Source organism: Scyliorhinus canicula, chromosome 20 (genome assembly GCF_902713615.1).
Source record: "Scyliorhinus canicula chromosome 20, sScyCan1.1, whole genome shotgun sequence".
Classification (NCBI taxonomy): Eukaryota; Metazoa; Chordata; class Chondrichthyes; order Carcharhiniformes; family Scyliorhinidae; genus Scyliorhinus; species Scyliorhinus canicula.
The window spans coordinates 17,187,276-17,200,857 of record NC_052165.1 but is presented as its reverse complement, the minus strand read 5'-3'; the positions used below and the strand labels follow the sequence as shown (position 1 = coordinate 17,200,857).

The 13,582-nt window shown below is 45.8% G+C and overlaps 1 protein-coding gene across 1 annotated transcript; it reads right to left on the bottom strand.

Annotated features, from left to right (window-relative positions):
* Positions 1 to 431: 431 nt before the first annotated feature.
* tmbim4 (transmembrane BAX inhibitor motif containing 4) lies at positions 432 to 13,581 on the bottom strand. The gene is made up of 7 exons (XM_038780168.1): positions 13,407 to 13,581; positions 7,634 to 7,742; positions 7,251 to 7,356; positions 4,841 to 4,874; positions 3,802 to 3,919; positions 2,314 to 2,359; positions 432 to 1,182 (listed from the first exon to the last, which is right to left on the bottom strand). The coding sequence occupies exons 1-7, from the start codon at positions 13,489 to 13,491 to the stop codon at positions 976 to 978; spliced, it is 705 nt and encodes a 234-aa protein (XP_038636096.1). The 5' UTR covers positions 13,492 to 13,581; the 3' UTR covers positions 432 to 975.
* Position 13,582: the final 1 nt, after the last annotated feature.

The window sequence follows — 13,582 nt, the reverse complement described above, 5'->3', positions numbered from 1 at the left end:
AAATAAATAATTTTGTCCAATATTAAAAACAAACTCTGAATAAATACAATTTTTTTAAAAGAACAAAAAACTGGGACAAGGACCGATCATGCAACTCAGTGACAGAGAAAGTGCAATAAAATCTCACATTTCTCAATAACACATGTCAGTTGAATTGTTTTAAGTCTTTTAACGCATTAAGATTTAAAATTTCTCATCCTGCTTTTAAAGTTCCTTGCCCTTCTAGCTCTGTAGCCTCCACTACCACACAACCTTCCCAGGTCTATGTTCGTCCCATTCTGGCCTCTTACTCAGCCGATTTTCATCACTTTAGCATTGGCATCATGCCTTTTGGCTACCTGGGCCCCTAAAGAAAAAGGGTATTTCACAATTGGCTGCCTGGAAGATTAATAAGTTATTATTTAATATCTTTTAAAATAAACACTTAAATATAAAAGGTGAACTGCACAGATTTTATTTAAAGGGATGTCTTACATGCAATTGAACAAAAACGTTTTTACAGAATAGGACATCAATCTATGAACATTTAAATAATTACAAGAGAAAAGTATTGCAATAAAAAAGGATACGGTGACAATCCTTTGTTGAGCCCACACCTAATCAAAACTTGTTTCCTCCCAATTTAGCATCAAATTTCAATTTAGAGCCTAAAAAGATGTTTTGAACAATCTAAATTCAAAACAAACAAAGCTGCTGACAAAAAAACGTTGATGGATTCTGAGTTTGCATTGGTGCCCATTCCCAGTTTATAATTTACCAAAAAAACTATTTGCCAAAAGTGCCCTCAATTGCCCCAAAATAAAAACTATACAAATTGACTACAATAACTCAAAATTATCTACATCATACAATGAATATAAATATGATCCATTAAGAACAGTGACAATAAATCAGCAAGCCCATACACAAAATGCACCCCTTCATTAAATTTCAGTTAGAGACATATTAACATCTTTACTGCAATAACCCGAGTGATTACTTTTTGTTAAGCGATTGCAGGATTCGAAGGATATGCAAGAATAGGTTAATGATATCCAAGTACAAGTTAATTGAAGCCAGTACATATTCTTCAGGTGAGAGTTTGTGCATCAGTATGTGTGTGTCATAGATGATAAAGCCACAGAAGAGGAGAGCTCCTGCAGATGCAAATACAAGTTCCACTGTGTCGCCCAAGAAGAACAGCTAAAGCAAATTAAGAGACAAACATTAGGAATCCTTTTATGGTTCATGCCATGTGAGAAATGTGAAGCATTTGTCTACAAGGTTGTGCAATTACTTTTTTTCCATGTGACTTTACAGAGTTAAAACAGGCCTGCCATTATTTAAATGTTTCCACATTAAAGACATTATGTAAAAGTTCTAACATACACAGAATCAGACCCAGATTGTTTTTAATATCCCCAGAATAGAAACATGGGGCATATCTTTGACAAGCACCCTGACGTCAACTGATATTCAGCAAAAAGAGATCACACAACTATGTCAAAGATTGTTCGGGTCCAATCCCTGCAAATAAGAACTAAATATAATCCAGCTGGAGAGTGCAGATAATCACATTTTAACTTGTCCCCCTACCAATATTAAATATCAATATCCAATGCACCATTGACTATGGTACATCAAAGTATTTTTACTTCCTTATTTGTTCAAGAGAATGCACTATTATTATTTTCACCTGAGGAAATCGAACGTGTGACTTGGGATATCTTACTGGTCCAGGATTGTGAAGTCTGTCAGTGCCTTCATTCTGTTAGATACACTATATAGCTTTGTGCAACAGATCCCAATAAATACTAGCAAATAAACATATATAAATCACATAAAAATCAAGAATGGATTTATAAAGGCGTTTGTTAAATAACTGATCAAATCAGTGGTTAGCACTACTGCCTCAGGGCACCAGAGACCCGGGTTTAATTCGGCCATGGGTGTCTGTGTGGAGTTGGCACATTTTCCCCATGTCTGCATGGGTTTCCTCCGGGTGCTCCGCTCGGAGTTTCCTCCCACAGTCCAAAGATGTGCAGGTTTGGTGGATTGGCCATGCTAAAAGTTTGCCTCTTAGTGGGCAGTTAGATGGGGTTACGGTGATAGGGCGGGGGAGTGGGCCTGGGTGAGGTGCATTTTCAGAGAGTCAGTCCAGACTCCTGGGTCGAATAGCCTCCTCCTGCAGAGTCGGGATTTTATCTGTGAAATCCAACTTGTTTGCTTATACAAATTAATATCTCTGACCATAAGTTTTTAAATCAAATCCACATTAAAAAATGATATAGAGCTAACTAATTCAGTTACAATTGAAAAAAAACCAATACTTACTTTTAAAAGTCCAGCCAAGATCAAAATCCACAGACATGCAAACAGACTAAAGAGAAGACAAAATAAAAATGTTGGCATTTAGTCTTATCCTGTGTAGGTTGCATGATGACATGTACTATAATCATCATGAATTGTATTTGACAACTCAAGTTAAGCTTCATCACAGCACTGTGGGAACTTGAGATATGGCACATGGGTAACTTCTCTTCTATTTGGTGTTGATTTAAAAACGTACAAGTTATAGGAGTGTACAAACCATTCATTAAGAGTACTTGAAATCATTCAATTTTACATTTTTGGAAGTAATACTCTCTTTCAGATTAAACATATTAAATCATTTAGGGTGGCCCAGTGCTTAGCACTGCTGCCTCACGGTGCTGAGAATCCAGGTTTGATCCCGGCCCCGGGTTACTGTCTGTGTGGAGTTTGCACATTCTCCCCGTGTTTGTATGGGTCTCACCTCCACAACCAAAAGATGTGCAGGGTAGGTGGATTGGCCATGCTAACTTGCCCCTTAATTGGGGACCAAAACGAATTGGGTACTCTATATTTTTAAAAATCAAATAATTTCAGTTTGTGGCAAGCTTGGCTTCTGAATTTAATCGGGAATTACTGTTAGACAACCGCACACAGTACTACATGACATTCTTCCAATTTGGTAATTACAAAGAAGTATTTTCCAGGACGGACACGGCTTTTGTCCACCTAATATTTTTATCTTTATAATCTATTCTTAGTGGTCATGAATATTTTGGGACTAGATCCAACAACATCCAAAGGTTCTTCAACAAATAACCCTGATCAATGCAAGTAGTTACACAATAATATAAATCAGCATCACTGTTATAGCCGAGACCTCCAGAATTTTAAACTGTAATGAACTATAAACACAAACTTATACTGTAAACATAAATAAGGGCATAACATTTGGCACTTCACCTCCCCTTTGTAAAGTTGCAATTTATGAAACGATTGCTTTGGCACAGAAAAGCCATTCAGTACTTTACCCAAGGGGCAATTACTTTGAGTGAATCTTTGGCAGGATGTGCAACTGCAGGACATCATAAATGACTATAATTTTGTCCTGAATCAACGTCCCCTTTCACAGTAAATATAATGTTTCTACACTTGTGCAGAGCTGTTAATTAAGATAATTAAAGCTAAGTTTATAGTTGTAACCGTGATTAGCTGGCACCCAAAACCTTAAGGCTCCTAGTCAACCATGTAAATTTAAGTGCCACACCAAATGGTAATTTATGAACTCAAGCCAGATCATAGGAGGAGGTGTAAGTGTAGGTTAGAGAACAAATGTCTTCAGGTCACAATGGAACAATTTATGGTGGTCAATGATTCCCTGTTATTTAAAAAGCAAGCTATCTGAAGATTTCACCTGGCAAAAGAAGGCGAAGTACCAAAAGATCCAAATAAAAAGGGCATTTGGCAGAACTTTTAAAGTATATCCAAGTATTTTTTCCCCAGTGCACATACCCTGCTCCAAATTTACTGAAATCTCTCTTTGACTGAAACGTGTAGAAAGTCAATGCAACGAATACAGCTGTTGTAAGAGCGAACGCTTGTAGAACCACTGCATAGTCATAGAAGGTAACTAAAATTTAAAAAAAGACAAAGATAGCTTTCATAGAATTTCAAGACAGATATTTCACAATATCTCTGAAACAACACTTGATTTACTGCACTATCCTACAGAATGAATCCTAAAGGATTAGGCACAAATCGATTGATTGATTGGATTGATTAACACAAGCTTTCAGGTGAACAAATGATACAGTGGAGCCCTCAAGATTTAGCTTGTGAAATTCAAACAGTTATGTTGCTTTCTTATGAGCAACCATGGAACATAACCAGATTTACTCGCGCTCATGTTGCATAGCATTCTCAAACAAGTAATCTGATAGGAAAGTCAACAAGAGCTAATTAATTTTTGCTCAGTAATGTCATGTGACTATTGGTGAATTTGAATATCAATCTAATCGCGCAGAGCTACCTTGAACTTAAGCTAAAATTATAGAGCACTGTTAAGCAACTTGTCTGTATGGGTTGGCGGGGGGGGGACACTGATTCTATTAGATCACACTGATGGATTCTTTTCAGTCTATTATATGAGAGTATTGTGGTCCCGTTAACAGGCTGTTATTAAGATTATCACAGAGGATTAACATGGTTTCAAACTTTCATTTTCAAATATATTGTCTTGGAATCATATTGATACCAAAAATCATCAACATCCCCTCCCAACCAAGGAATTATAAGCCAGGAAAATTAAACAAAATTTTGCTTTCAATTATATTTTCATACCAAACTTTCCTAGGCCTTATTTCGTTAGTAGTAAAGCAAAGAGAAAGATTGAAACAATAAAAAGGTCACATGAATATTTCACATTCACATGTTGGCAGTTTTACCATTTTCCAACCCAAGTACCCAAAACTTGGAAGAACATCCATGTAATTGAAATTGAAATGTTACATCTTCCTGTAAACAAGAGTCAAGATTGAGAAAAGTCCCTTACCAGCAGCAGCTACAGTCGAAGCCTCCAGCAGGGTCTGTAGAGAAAACATTATAGCACGTGATAGAAGAATTTACAAGTTGATGCTCAAGCACATTATGACCTTAGCCTTCAGGGCCTGGAGTGGCAGAGGCACTCAGGGGCAGAGATGCTACCCACTGCACCACAAGGTCTCCCGTGGTTCATAATAGCATACATTAAAAATGGAGCCCATCTTTCCACACCTTAAGAGAGTTGTCAGTTGACAGTGGGTAAGTACCAAATAGGATCAGAGCACTGTAGCTGAAATTAGACGATCAACTGAAACCGACATGCAATTTGAAAAAGCCAAGTTGTCTCTTACTACACCTTGCAATAACTGATTACCTTGCTGTGTCATTCTGATTGTGTAGATCAATTAACATATGATTGTCACTTTTTTTAGATATTATATTTAGTCAGCAATAGGAGAATGTGGTGAGGATCCAGTGTGATCTTCAATTAATAATGTACTGCAATTTAGGGGCACCTTCTAAATAGAGACTGATAACCTTACAAGGATGCAAGTCGAATTTTATAGGAGATGCAATACGCTAATAGAAATTGCTTCTAGCCGTGAAGAAAAATGTGTCAGGGAAATAGTCTGAACAGTCAACAGTACAAAAATACGTGTAAAATCATTACAAAAATTCATAAGCATTTCAAGTTCAGTATAATGCAAACTTGAACATTATCACAAACATCTAAATTGTAACTCAAATCTGAAAAACAATTAAACTTCAACAGGATTCTCGTTGCTCACTGGTTTTATCAATAGAAGCCTGGACTTGCATGTTCTCACCTGACAACTTTTAAAATACAGCAAATAGCTTAATCGTTTTATAAGACCAGGATTTGAAGAATGAGAAGCAACCTTATTGAAACATATCGGATTCTCAGGGGTCTGACAGGGTAGATGCTGCTTCTCCCTGTGGGAGAGTCTATGACCAGAGGGCATAATGATACCCACTTAAGATAGAGATGAAAAGAAATTTCTTCTCTCAGAGTTGTGAATCCATGGAATTCTTTACCACAGAGAGCTGTAGTGGCTGGGTTGTTATGTATGTTCAAGATGTGGAGATGCCGGCGTTGGACTGGCGTGAGCACAGTAAGAAGTCTTACAACACCAGGTTAAAGTCCAACAGGTTTGTTTCAAACACGAGCTTTTGGAGCACTGCTCCTTCCTCAGGTGAATCAGGTATGTTCAAGGCTGAGATAAACAGGTTCCTTTTATATCAAATCAGCCATGATCTGAGCAGCACAGTGGTTAGCACTGATACCTCATCACGCCAGGGACCCAGGCACAATGCCTGCCTCGGGTGACTGTCTGCGTGGAGTTTGGAAGTTGTCCCCGTGCCTGCATGTGTTTCCTCCGGGTGCTTTGGTTTCTTCCTACAGCCCAAAGATGTGCAGCTTAGGTAGCCTGGCCATGCTAATTTGCCCCTTAGTGTCCAAAGATGTGCAGGTTAAGTGGGGTTGCGGGGAAGTGGACCGAGGTAGGGTACTCTTTCAGAGGGTAGATGCAGACTCAATGGACCAAATAGCCTCCTTCTGCACTTTAAGAATTCTATGATCTCATTTAATGGTGGAGCAGACTTGGTGACCAAGTGGCCTACTTCTGCTCCTACGTCATATGGATTTATGGACTTATTACATAGGATTCAGTTTTTCCATTGGTATTAAAAGTATTTAGATTCAACAAACAGCATCTGCTTATTCAATGATTATATAAGAGCATGTTTTGCTAGTGTTTGGCAAGGTTTCTAGATAAAGTATTCCACAATTGATTCTTACAATGGTGGCATGTGGCGCAGTGGTTAGCACTGGGACTGTGGTGCTGAGGATCCGGGTTCGAATCCCGGCCCTGGGTTACTGTCCGTGTGGAGTTTGCACATTCTCCCCATGCCTGCGTGGGTTTCACCCCCACAACCCAAAGATGTGCGGGTTAGGTGGATTGACCATGCTAAAATGTTGCCCCTTAATTGGAAAAAAAATAATTGGGCACTGTAAAATTTTTTAAACTCTTACAATAAGAGAATTTTAAAAAACATTTAGAGTACCCAATTCATTTTTCCAATTAAGGGGCAATTTAGCATGGCAATCCACCTACCCTGCACTCTTTGGGTTGTGTGGGCGAAACCCACGTAAACACGGGGAGAATGTGCAAACTCCACAAGGACAGTGACTAAGAGCCGGGATCGAACCTGGGACCTCGGCGCCGTGAGGCAGCAGGGCTAACCCACTGTGCTGCCCTATAAGAGAAATTGACTAGACAAAGTTTTGTGTGGGACCAGTTATCTGATAAAGTGAAGCATTTAACAACAGCTTAACTCGGTGATATAGAGTTAGAAAGTAGGCACATAATCTCAATTCAATTAAATTGTTGAGTACTTACAAAAGCAAACAGGAGATATAGATTAATGGGATGCTGATGTCTGTAGATTGCCAGAGCAATTATTAGACCCAGAGATCCTAAACATGCTACCAACAGCAATGCGGGACTAGAATAGGAATAAGCAATCAATTAGAACTGCATATATAACACAAAGTATGCATTTTTTATGAAATTTGAAATCAGTTTATTGTACAGTGCCAGTCTACAGTAGAAGAACAGTTGCAATCTATTTCAGTATTAGAACTGGAATTGAGTTGGCTTAAATTACAGTCCCTGGAATAGTCACATTGGATCTCACCTTGGTCAAAACAAAACAAAATTCTGGGAAAAGGTGACCTAATCCATCAATGTATAATTTATGTTCTGTGACTAATAGGAGTTACCTTCCATGAACCACATCCTTGATTGTGTCACTATACATGAACACTGCAGATGTCACAGTAGTAATAATAATCTGGACAGTCAAAATGCTGTACACCTTCCGCAGAAACCCTATCAAACAGGAAAGAACAGATATTAAGCAGATCGCATCGAGAGCCAACATTTGTCAAACATAAGTATTGTGAGGGCAGCACGGTGGCCAAGTGGTTAGCATAACCGCCTCACAGCGCTGAGGTCCCAGGTTCGATCCCGGCTCTGGGTCACTGTCTGTGTGGAGTTTGCACATTCTCCCCGTGTCTGCGTGGGTTTCGCCCCCACAACCCAAAAATGTGCAGAGTAGGTGGATTGGCCACGCTAAATTGCCCCTTAATTGGAAAAAATAATTGGGTAATCTAAATTTATAAAAAAAAAAAAAAAACATAAGTATTGTGTACCTGATGAGACATTTGTTAGCATTGCCAAACTACAGTAGTTTTGTGTTGTCGGGAGTTAACTGTTCTGTACCTTCCACCTGCAGCAGATAGTTCAACTGTGGCTCTCATGCCAACTTCCAGAATGTTTGGTCAGATAGCCCCTTGCCATCCACAACCAGTCACAAGAATTCTGATATTCAAATGCCTATAGTTCACAGGTTACTGTTTTTTTGAGTCCAAAATTCTTTTTTTTTTTCAATTAAGGGGCAATTTAGCATGGCCCTGCGCATCTTTGCGTTGTGGGGGTGAAACCCATGCAGACACGGGGAGAATGTGCAAAACTCCACAAGGATAGTGACCCGGGGTCAGGATCGAACCCGGGTCCTCGGTGCCGTGAGGCAGCAGTGCTAACCACTGCGCCACCGTGCTGCCCTTTAGTTCACAGGTTATGATTCCGAATTTGTCAATAAAGTTTCCCCATCTGGTCACATATTTCACCATATAGCCTACTTTGGTTTTGCCCTAGCCTTGTGACGCACCAGGGGATTTATTTAATGTACAACGTTGAAGCAATTGAAATTGAATTCAAAGTATAATTGAGGGCCCCTGCAGTACCCCCTTTTGAAACATAATCTATTAATTTATTTAAAAATTATACACACCCTCTTTCTGACAGAGAATAAGTGTGCGTGCAATGACTTTTAGGGATGTTCAAGTATTTTGCAATGAAGTACAGTATAGAATCTGAAAGCTGGTGCAGGGTTTCAAGGGTTTGACCAGCCCTCACCCTCCACCCACAACCCCTCCTCCATTCGTCAATCCCTATCTTCCCCTCATCCGATCTGTGTCCTCTCTCTCCACTCCTCATTTCTCCCCTCCTTCTTCCCCCATCACCACATCTTCTCATACCCATCTCCCTCTACCCCTCCACAACTCTGCATTTCCAATAAAACCACCCTATCATCCCCAACTCCCCACATTGGCACCTCGGGCTCGTTCAGATATCAAGGTTCGGAATTTTATATGACGGATCTTCCCAAAATTCCCCATGGTGCCGTTCTCTTGTGGGGTCAGAGGAGGGAGGCACATCTGGCATTTATGGGCAGATTCTGGCAGAAGATTCGGCTTCAGTGGAAGGGGTAAAAGCCACAGGGGAAGAGGATCTAAGCCCACAATGGATGATGAGTGGAGTGAGGCCCTTCGCAGGGTGAACCCCTTGTCCTCATGCACGAGGCTGGGTTTTATCCAGATTAAAGTGGTGTTTAGATCCCACCTGACCAAGTCTCGGAGGTGGATGACAGGTGCGAGCGCTGTTCCGGCGCACATGTTCTGCTCTTGTCCCAAGCCTGTGAACATTTGGGTCTCTTTTTTTCGCAACATGTTGCCCATTTTGAACAATGAACTGTGGTCCTAGTTGTCATATTTGGGGTGTCGGACTCGCTGGGGCTGCAGATGGGTACGAATGTTCTTGCCTTCGCTTCATTGATTGCCTGGAGGTGGGTTCTGCTGGGGTAGAGGTCAGCATTTCCACCCAGCGCCTCAGTGTGGTTGGGAGACTTGGGGTTTTTGTGCCTAGAGACGATCAAGTACACAGTGAGGGGTTCTGTTGAGGGATTCTGCTGGAGGTGGCAACCGTTCCTAATTTACTTTAAGGCACTGATCACTGTCAATTGTTAGGGGGGATGGTGCGGTGAAGGGGGTTGTGTTGGTGTTACTTTTAATGCCTTTTTTCTGTAAATTATATTTGATTTGTTTGCATAGATTTGACAATTTTGTAATTTATGAAACAAACAGAATAAAAACATTTTAAAAATAAATTTCTCACTACCCCCCAGGATCTCCTCCCGCCACCTCCTTCTCTCCCACCCCCCCCCCCCCCCCCCCAATTCATCTCACTCCTCATCCATCTCTTACCCGTCTCCCTCTTCCCCGGTCTCACTCCACCATCCCCCCCACCCCCCCAATCATTCTCACCGTCTCTCCTCCCCGTCATCTCTCTCTCTCCCCTCCCCCATCACCTCTCTTGCACTCTCTGCCCCAATCATCTCCCTCCCTAATCTTCCCATTATTTCTCTCCCTCCCATCATTTCTGTCTCTCCATCCCTCATTTTCTCTCTCTCTCCCTCTCATCATTTCTGTCTCTCTCTCCCTCCCATCATTTCTGTCTCTCTCTCCCTCCCATCATTTCTGTCTCTCTCTCCCTCCCATCATTTCTGTCTCTCTCTCCCTCCCTCCCATAACTTCTGTCTCTCTCCCTCCCATCATCTCTGTCTTTCTCCCTCCCATCATTTCTGTCTCTCTCCCTCCCATCATTTGTCTCTCTCATAATTTCTGTCTCTCGCTCCCTCCCATCATATCTGTCTCTCTCCCTCCCTCCCATCATTTATGTCTCTCTCTCCCTCCCATCATTTCTGTCTCTCTCTCCCTCCCTCCCATCATTTCTGTCTCTCTCTCCCTCCCATCATTTCTGTCTCTCTCCCATCATTTCTGTCTCTCTCTCCCTCCCTCCTATCATTTCTGTCTCTCTCTCTCTCTCTCCCTCCCACCCATCATTTCTGTCTCTCTCGCTCTCTCTCCCTCCCATAATTTGTCACTCGTTCCCTCCCTCCCATCATTTCTGTCTCTCTTCCACCCCCAAGCTCCCTTCCCCCCTCCAAATCCCCCTCTCTCTTCTCCCCCACATGCCCCTCTCTATCGCCCTCTCCCCCCATTCTCCTTCGCCCCCAACACATTCTCCCTCTTCCCCCATTCTCCCTTTCCTCCCCCTCTCTCTCCCCCCAATTCTCTCCCTCTCCCCCCCCCCAATTCTATCCCTCTTCCCCCCACATATTCTCTCCCTCCCCCCAAATCTACTCCTCCCCCATTCACCCTCTCTTGCCCCCATTCTCCTCCCTCCCCATTCCCCCCAATTCTATCCCTCTTCCCCCCCACATATTCTCTCCCTCCCCCCAAAATCTACTCCTCCCCCATTCTCCCTCTCTTGCCCCCATTCTCCTCCCTCCCCATTCCCCCCATTCTCCTCCCTCCCCATTCCCCCCATTCTTCCTCTCTTGCCCCCATTCTCCTCCCTCCCCTCCCCATTCTCCCCCTCTCCGCCCCCCCATCCCCCCCTCTCTCCCCATCCCCCCTCGCTCCCCCATTCTCCCCCTCTCTCCCAGCCCATTCTCCCCATCCCCCCCTTCTCCCCCATTCCATCTCCCCCCATTCTCCTCCCTCTCCCTCCCAATTCTCCTCCTTCCCCCCCAATTCTCTCCTCCCCCACCCCCAATTCTCCTCCCCACCACCCCAATTCTCCTCCCCCCACCCCCAATTCTCCTCCCCCCACCCCCAATTCTCCTCCCCCCACCCCCAATTCTCCCTCCCCCCACCCCCAATTCTCCTCTCTCCCCCCCTCCCCAATTCTCCTCTCTCCCCCCCCTCCCCAATTCTCCTCTCTCTCCCCCCCCTCCCCAATTCTCCTCTCTCTCCCCCCCATCCCCAATTCTCCTCTCTCCCCCCCCATCCCCAATTCTCCTCTCTCCCCCCACTCCCCAATTCTCCTCTCTCCCCCCACTCCCCAATTCTCCTCTCTCCCCCCACTCCCCAATTCTCCTCTCCCCCCACTCCCCAATTCTCCTCTCTCCCCCTCCCTCCCCAATTCTCTTCTCTCTCTCCCCCCCCCTCCCCAATTCTCCTCTCTCCCCCCCCTCCCCAATTCTCCTCTCCCCCCCTCCCCAATTCTCCTCTCTCCCCCCCCTCCCCAATTCTCCTCTCCCCCCTCCCCAATTCTCCTCTCTCCCCCCACCTCCCCAATTCTCCTCTCTCCCCCCACCTCCCCAATTCTCCTCTCTCCCCCTCCCCAATTCTCCTCTCTCTCCCCCCCAATTCTCCTCTCTCTCCCCCCCAATTCTCCTCTCTCCCCCCCTCCCCAATTCTCCTCTCTCCCCCCTCCCCAATTCTCCTCTCTCCCCCCCCCCCTCCCCAATTCTCCCCTCCCCCCCCCCCCAATTCTCCTCTCTCCCCCACCTCCCCAATTCTCCTCTCTCCCCCCACCTCCCCAATCTCTCTCTCTCCCCCCACCTCCCCAATTCTCCTCTCTCCCCCCTCCCCAATTCTCCTCTCTCTCCCCTCCAATTCTCCTCTCCTCCCCCCCCAATTCTCCTCTCTCCTCCCCCCCAAAATTCTCCTCTCTCCCCCCCTACCCAATTCTCCTCTCCCCCCCTCCCCAAATCTCCTCTCCCCCCCCTCCCCAAATCTCCTCTCCCCCCTCATTCTCCTCTCTCTCCCCCAATTCTCCTCTCTCCCCCCTCCCCAATTCTCCTCTCCCCCCCTCCCCAAATCTCCTCTCCCCCCCCTCATTCTCCTCTCTCTCCCCCCCAATTCTCCTCTCTCTCCCCCCCCCAATTCTCCTCTCTCTCCCCCCCCCCCATTCCCCCTCTCCTCCTCCCCCCCCAATTCTCCTCTCTCCTCCCCCCCCCAATTCTCCTCTCTCCTCCCCCCCCCAATTCTCCTCTCTCCTCCCCCCCAATTCTCCTCTCTCCTCCCCCCCCCAAAAGTCTCCTCTCTCCCCCTCCCCAATTCTCCTCTCCCCCCCTCCCCAAATCTCCTCTCCCCCCTCCCCAAATCTCCTCTCCCCCCCCTCCCCAATTCTCCTCTCCCCCCTCCCCAAATCTCCTCTCCCCCCTCATTCTCCTCTCCCCCCTCATTCTCCTCTCTCTCCCCCAATTCTCCTCTCTCCCCCCTCCCCAATTCTCCTCTCCCCCCTCCCCAAATCTCCTCTCTCTCCCCCCCCAATTCTCCTCTCTCTCCCCCCCCAATTCTCCTCTCTCTCCCCCCCCCCAATTCTCCTCTCTCTCTCCCCCCCCAATTCTCCTCTCTCCTCCCCCCCAATTCTCCCCTCCCCTCCCCCCCCAATTCTCCCCTCCCCTCCCCCCCCAATTCTCCCCTCTCCCCCCAAATTCTCCCCTCCCCCCCCAATTCTCCCCTCTCCCCCCCCCCCAATTCTCCCCTCTCCCCCCCCCCCAATTCTCCACTCTCTCCCCCCCAATTCTCCCCTCTCCCCCCAATTCTCCTCTCTCCTCCCCCCAAAAAATTCTCCCCTCTCCCCCCAATTCTCCTCTCTCCTCCCCCCAAAAAATTCTCCCCTCTCCCCCCAATTCTCCCCTCTCCCCCCAATTCTCCCCTCTCCCCCCAATTCTCCCCTCTCCCCCCAATTCTCCCCTCTCCCCCCAATTCTCCCCTGTCTCTCACTCTCCCTCCAATCTCTCCCCTCTCCAGCAGCAGCTGCTGCGCAATGTCGGGCGGGGGAGCGGCCGACGCCGCCTCGGATCGGCGGTCAGTCTCTCCGCCTGCCGGCTATCGACCGCCCTCGGGCTGCTCTTACCCATGCGGATGTCGACGCTGGCGGACGCCACACTGGTGCCATAGTTGAAGTCATCCTCGATGGAGGATCTGGGATACGGATCCATCGCGTCTCCAAACAGCCGATCTCAGACTGGGTGTGCGCGTGCGCGAGGCTGCGAGTAACCACTTCCGGGGTCAGCGGGTGACCCGGATCTG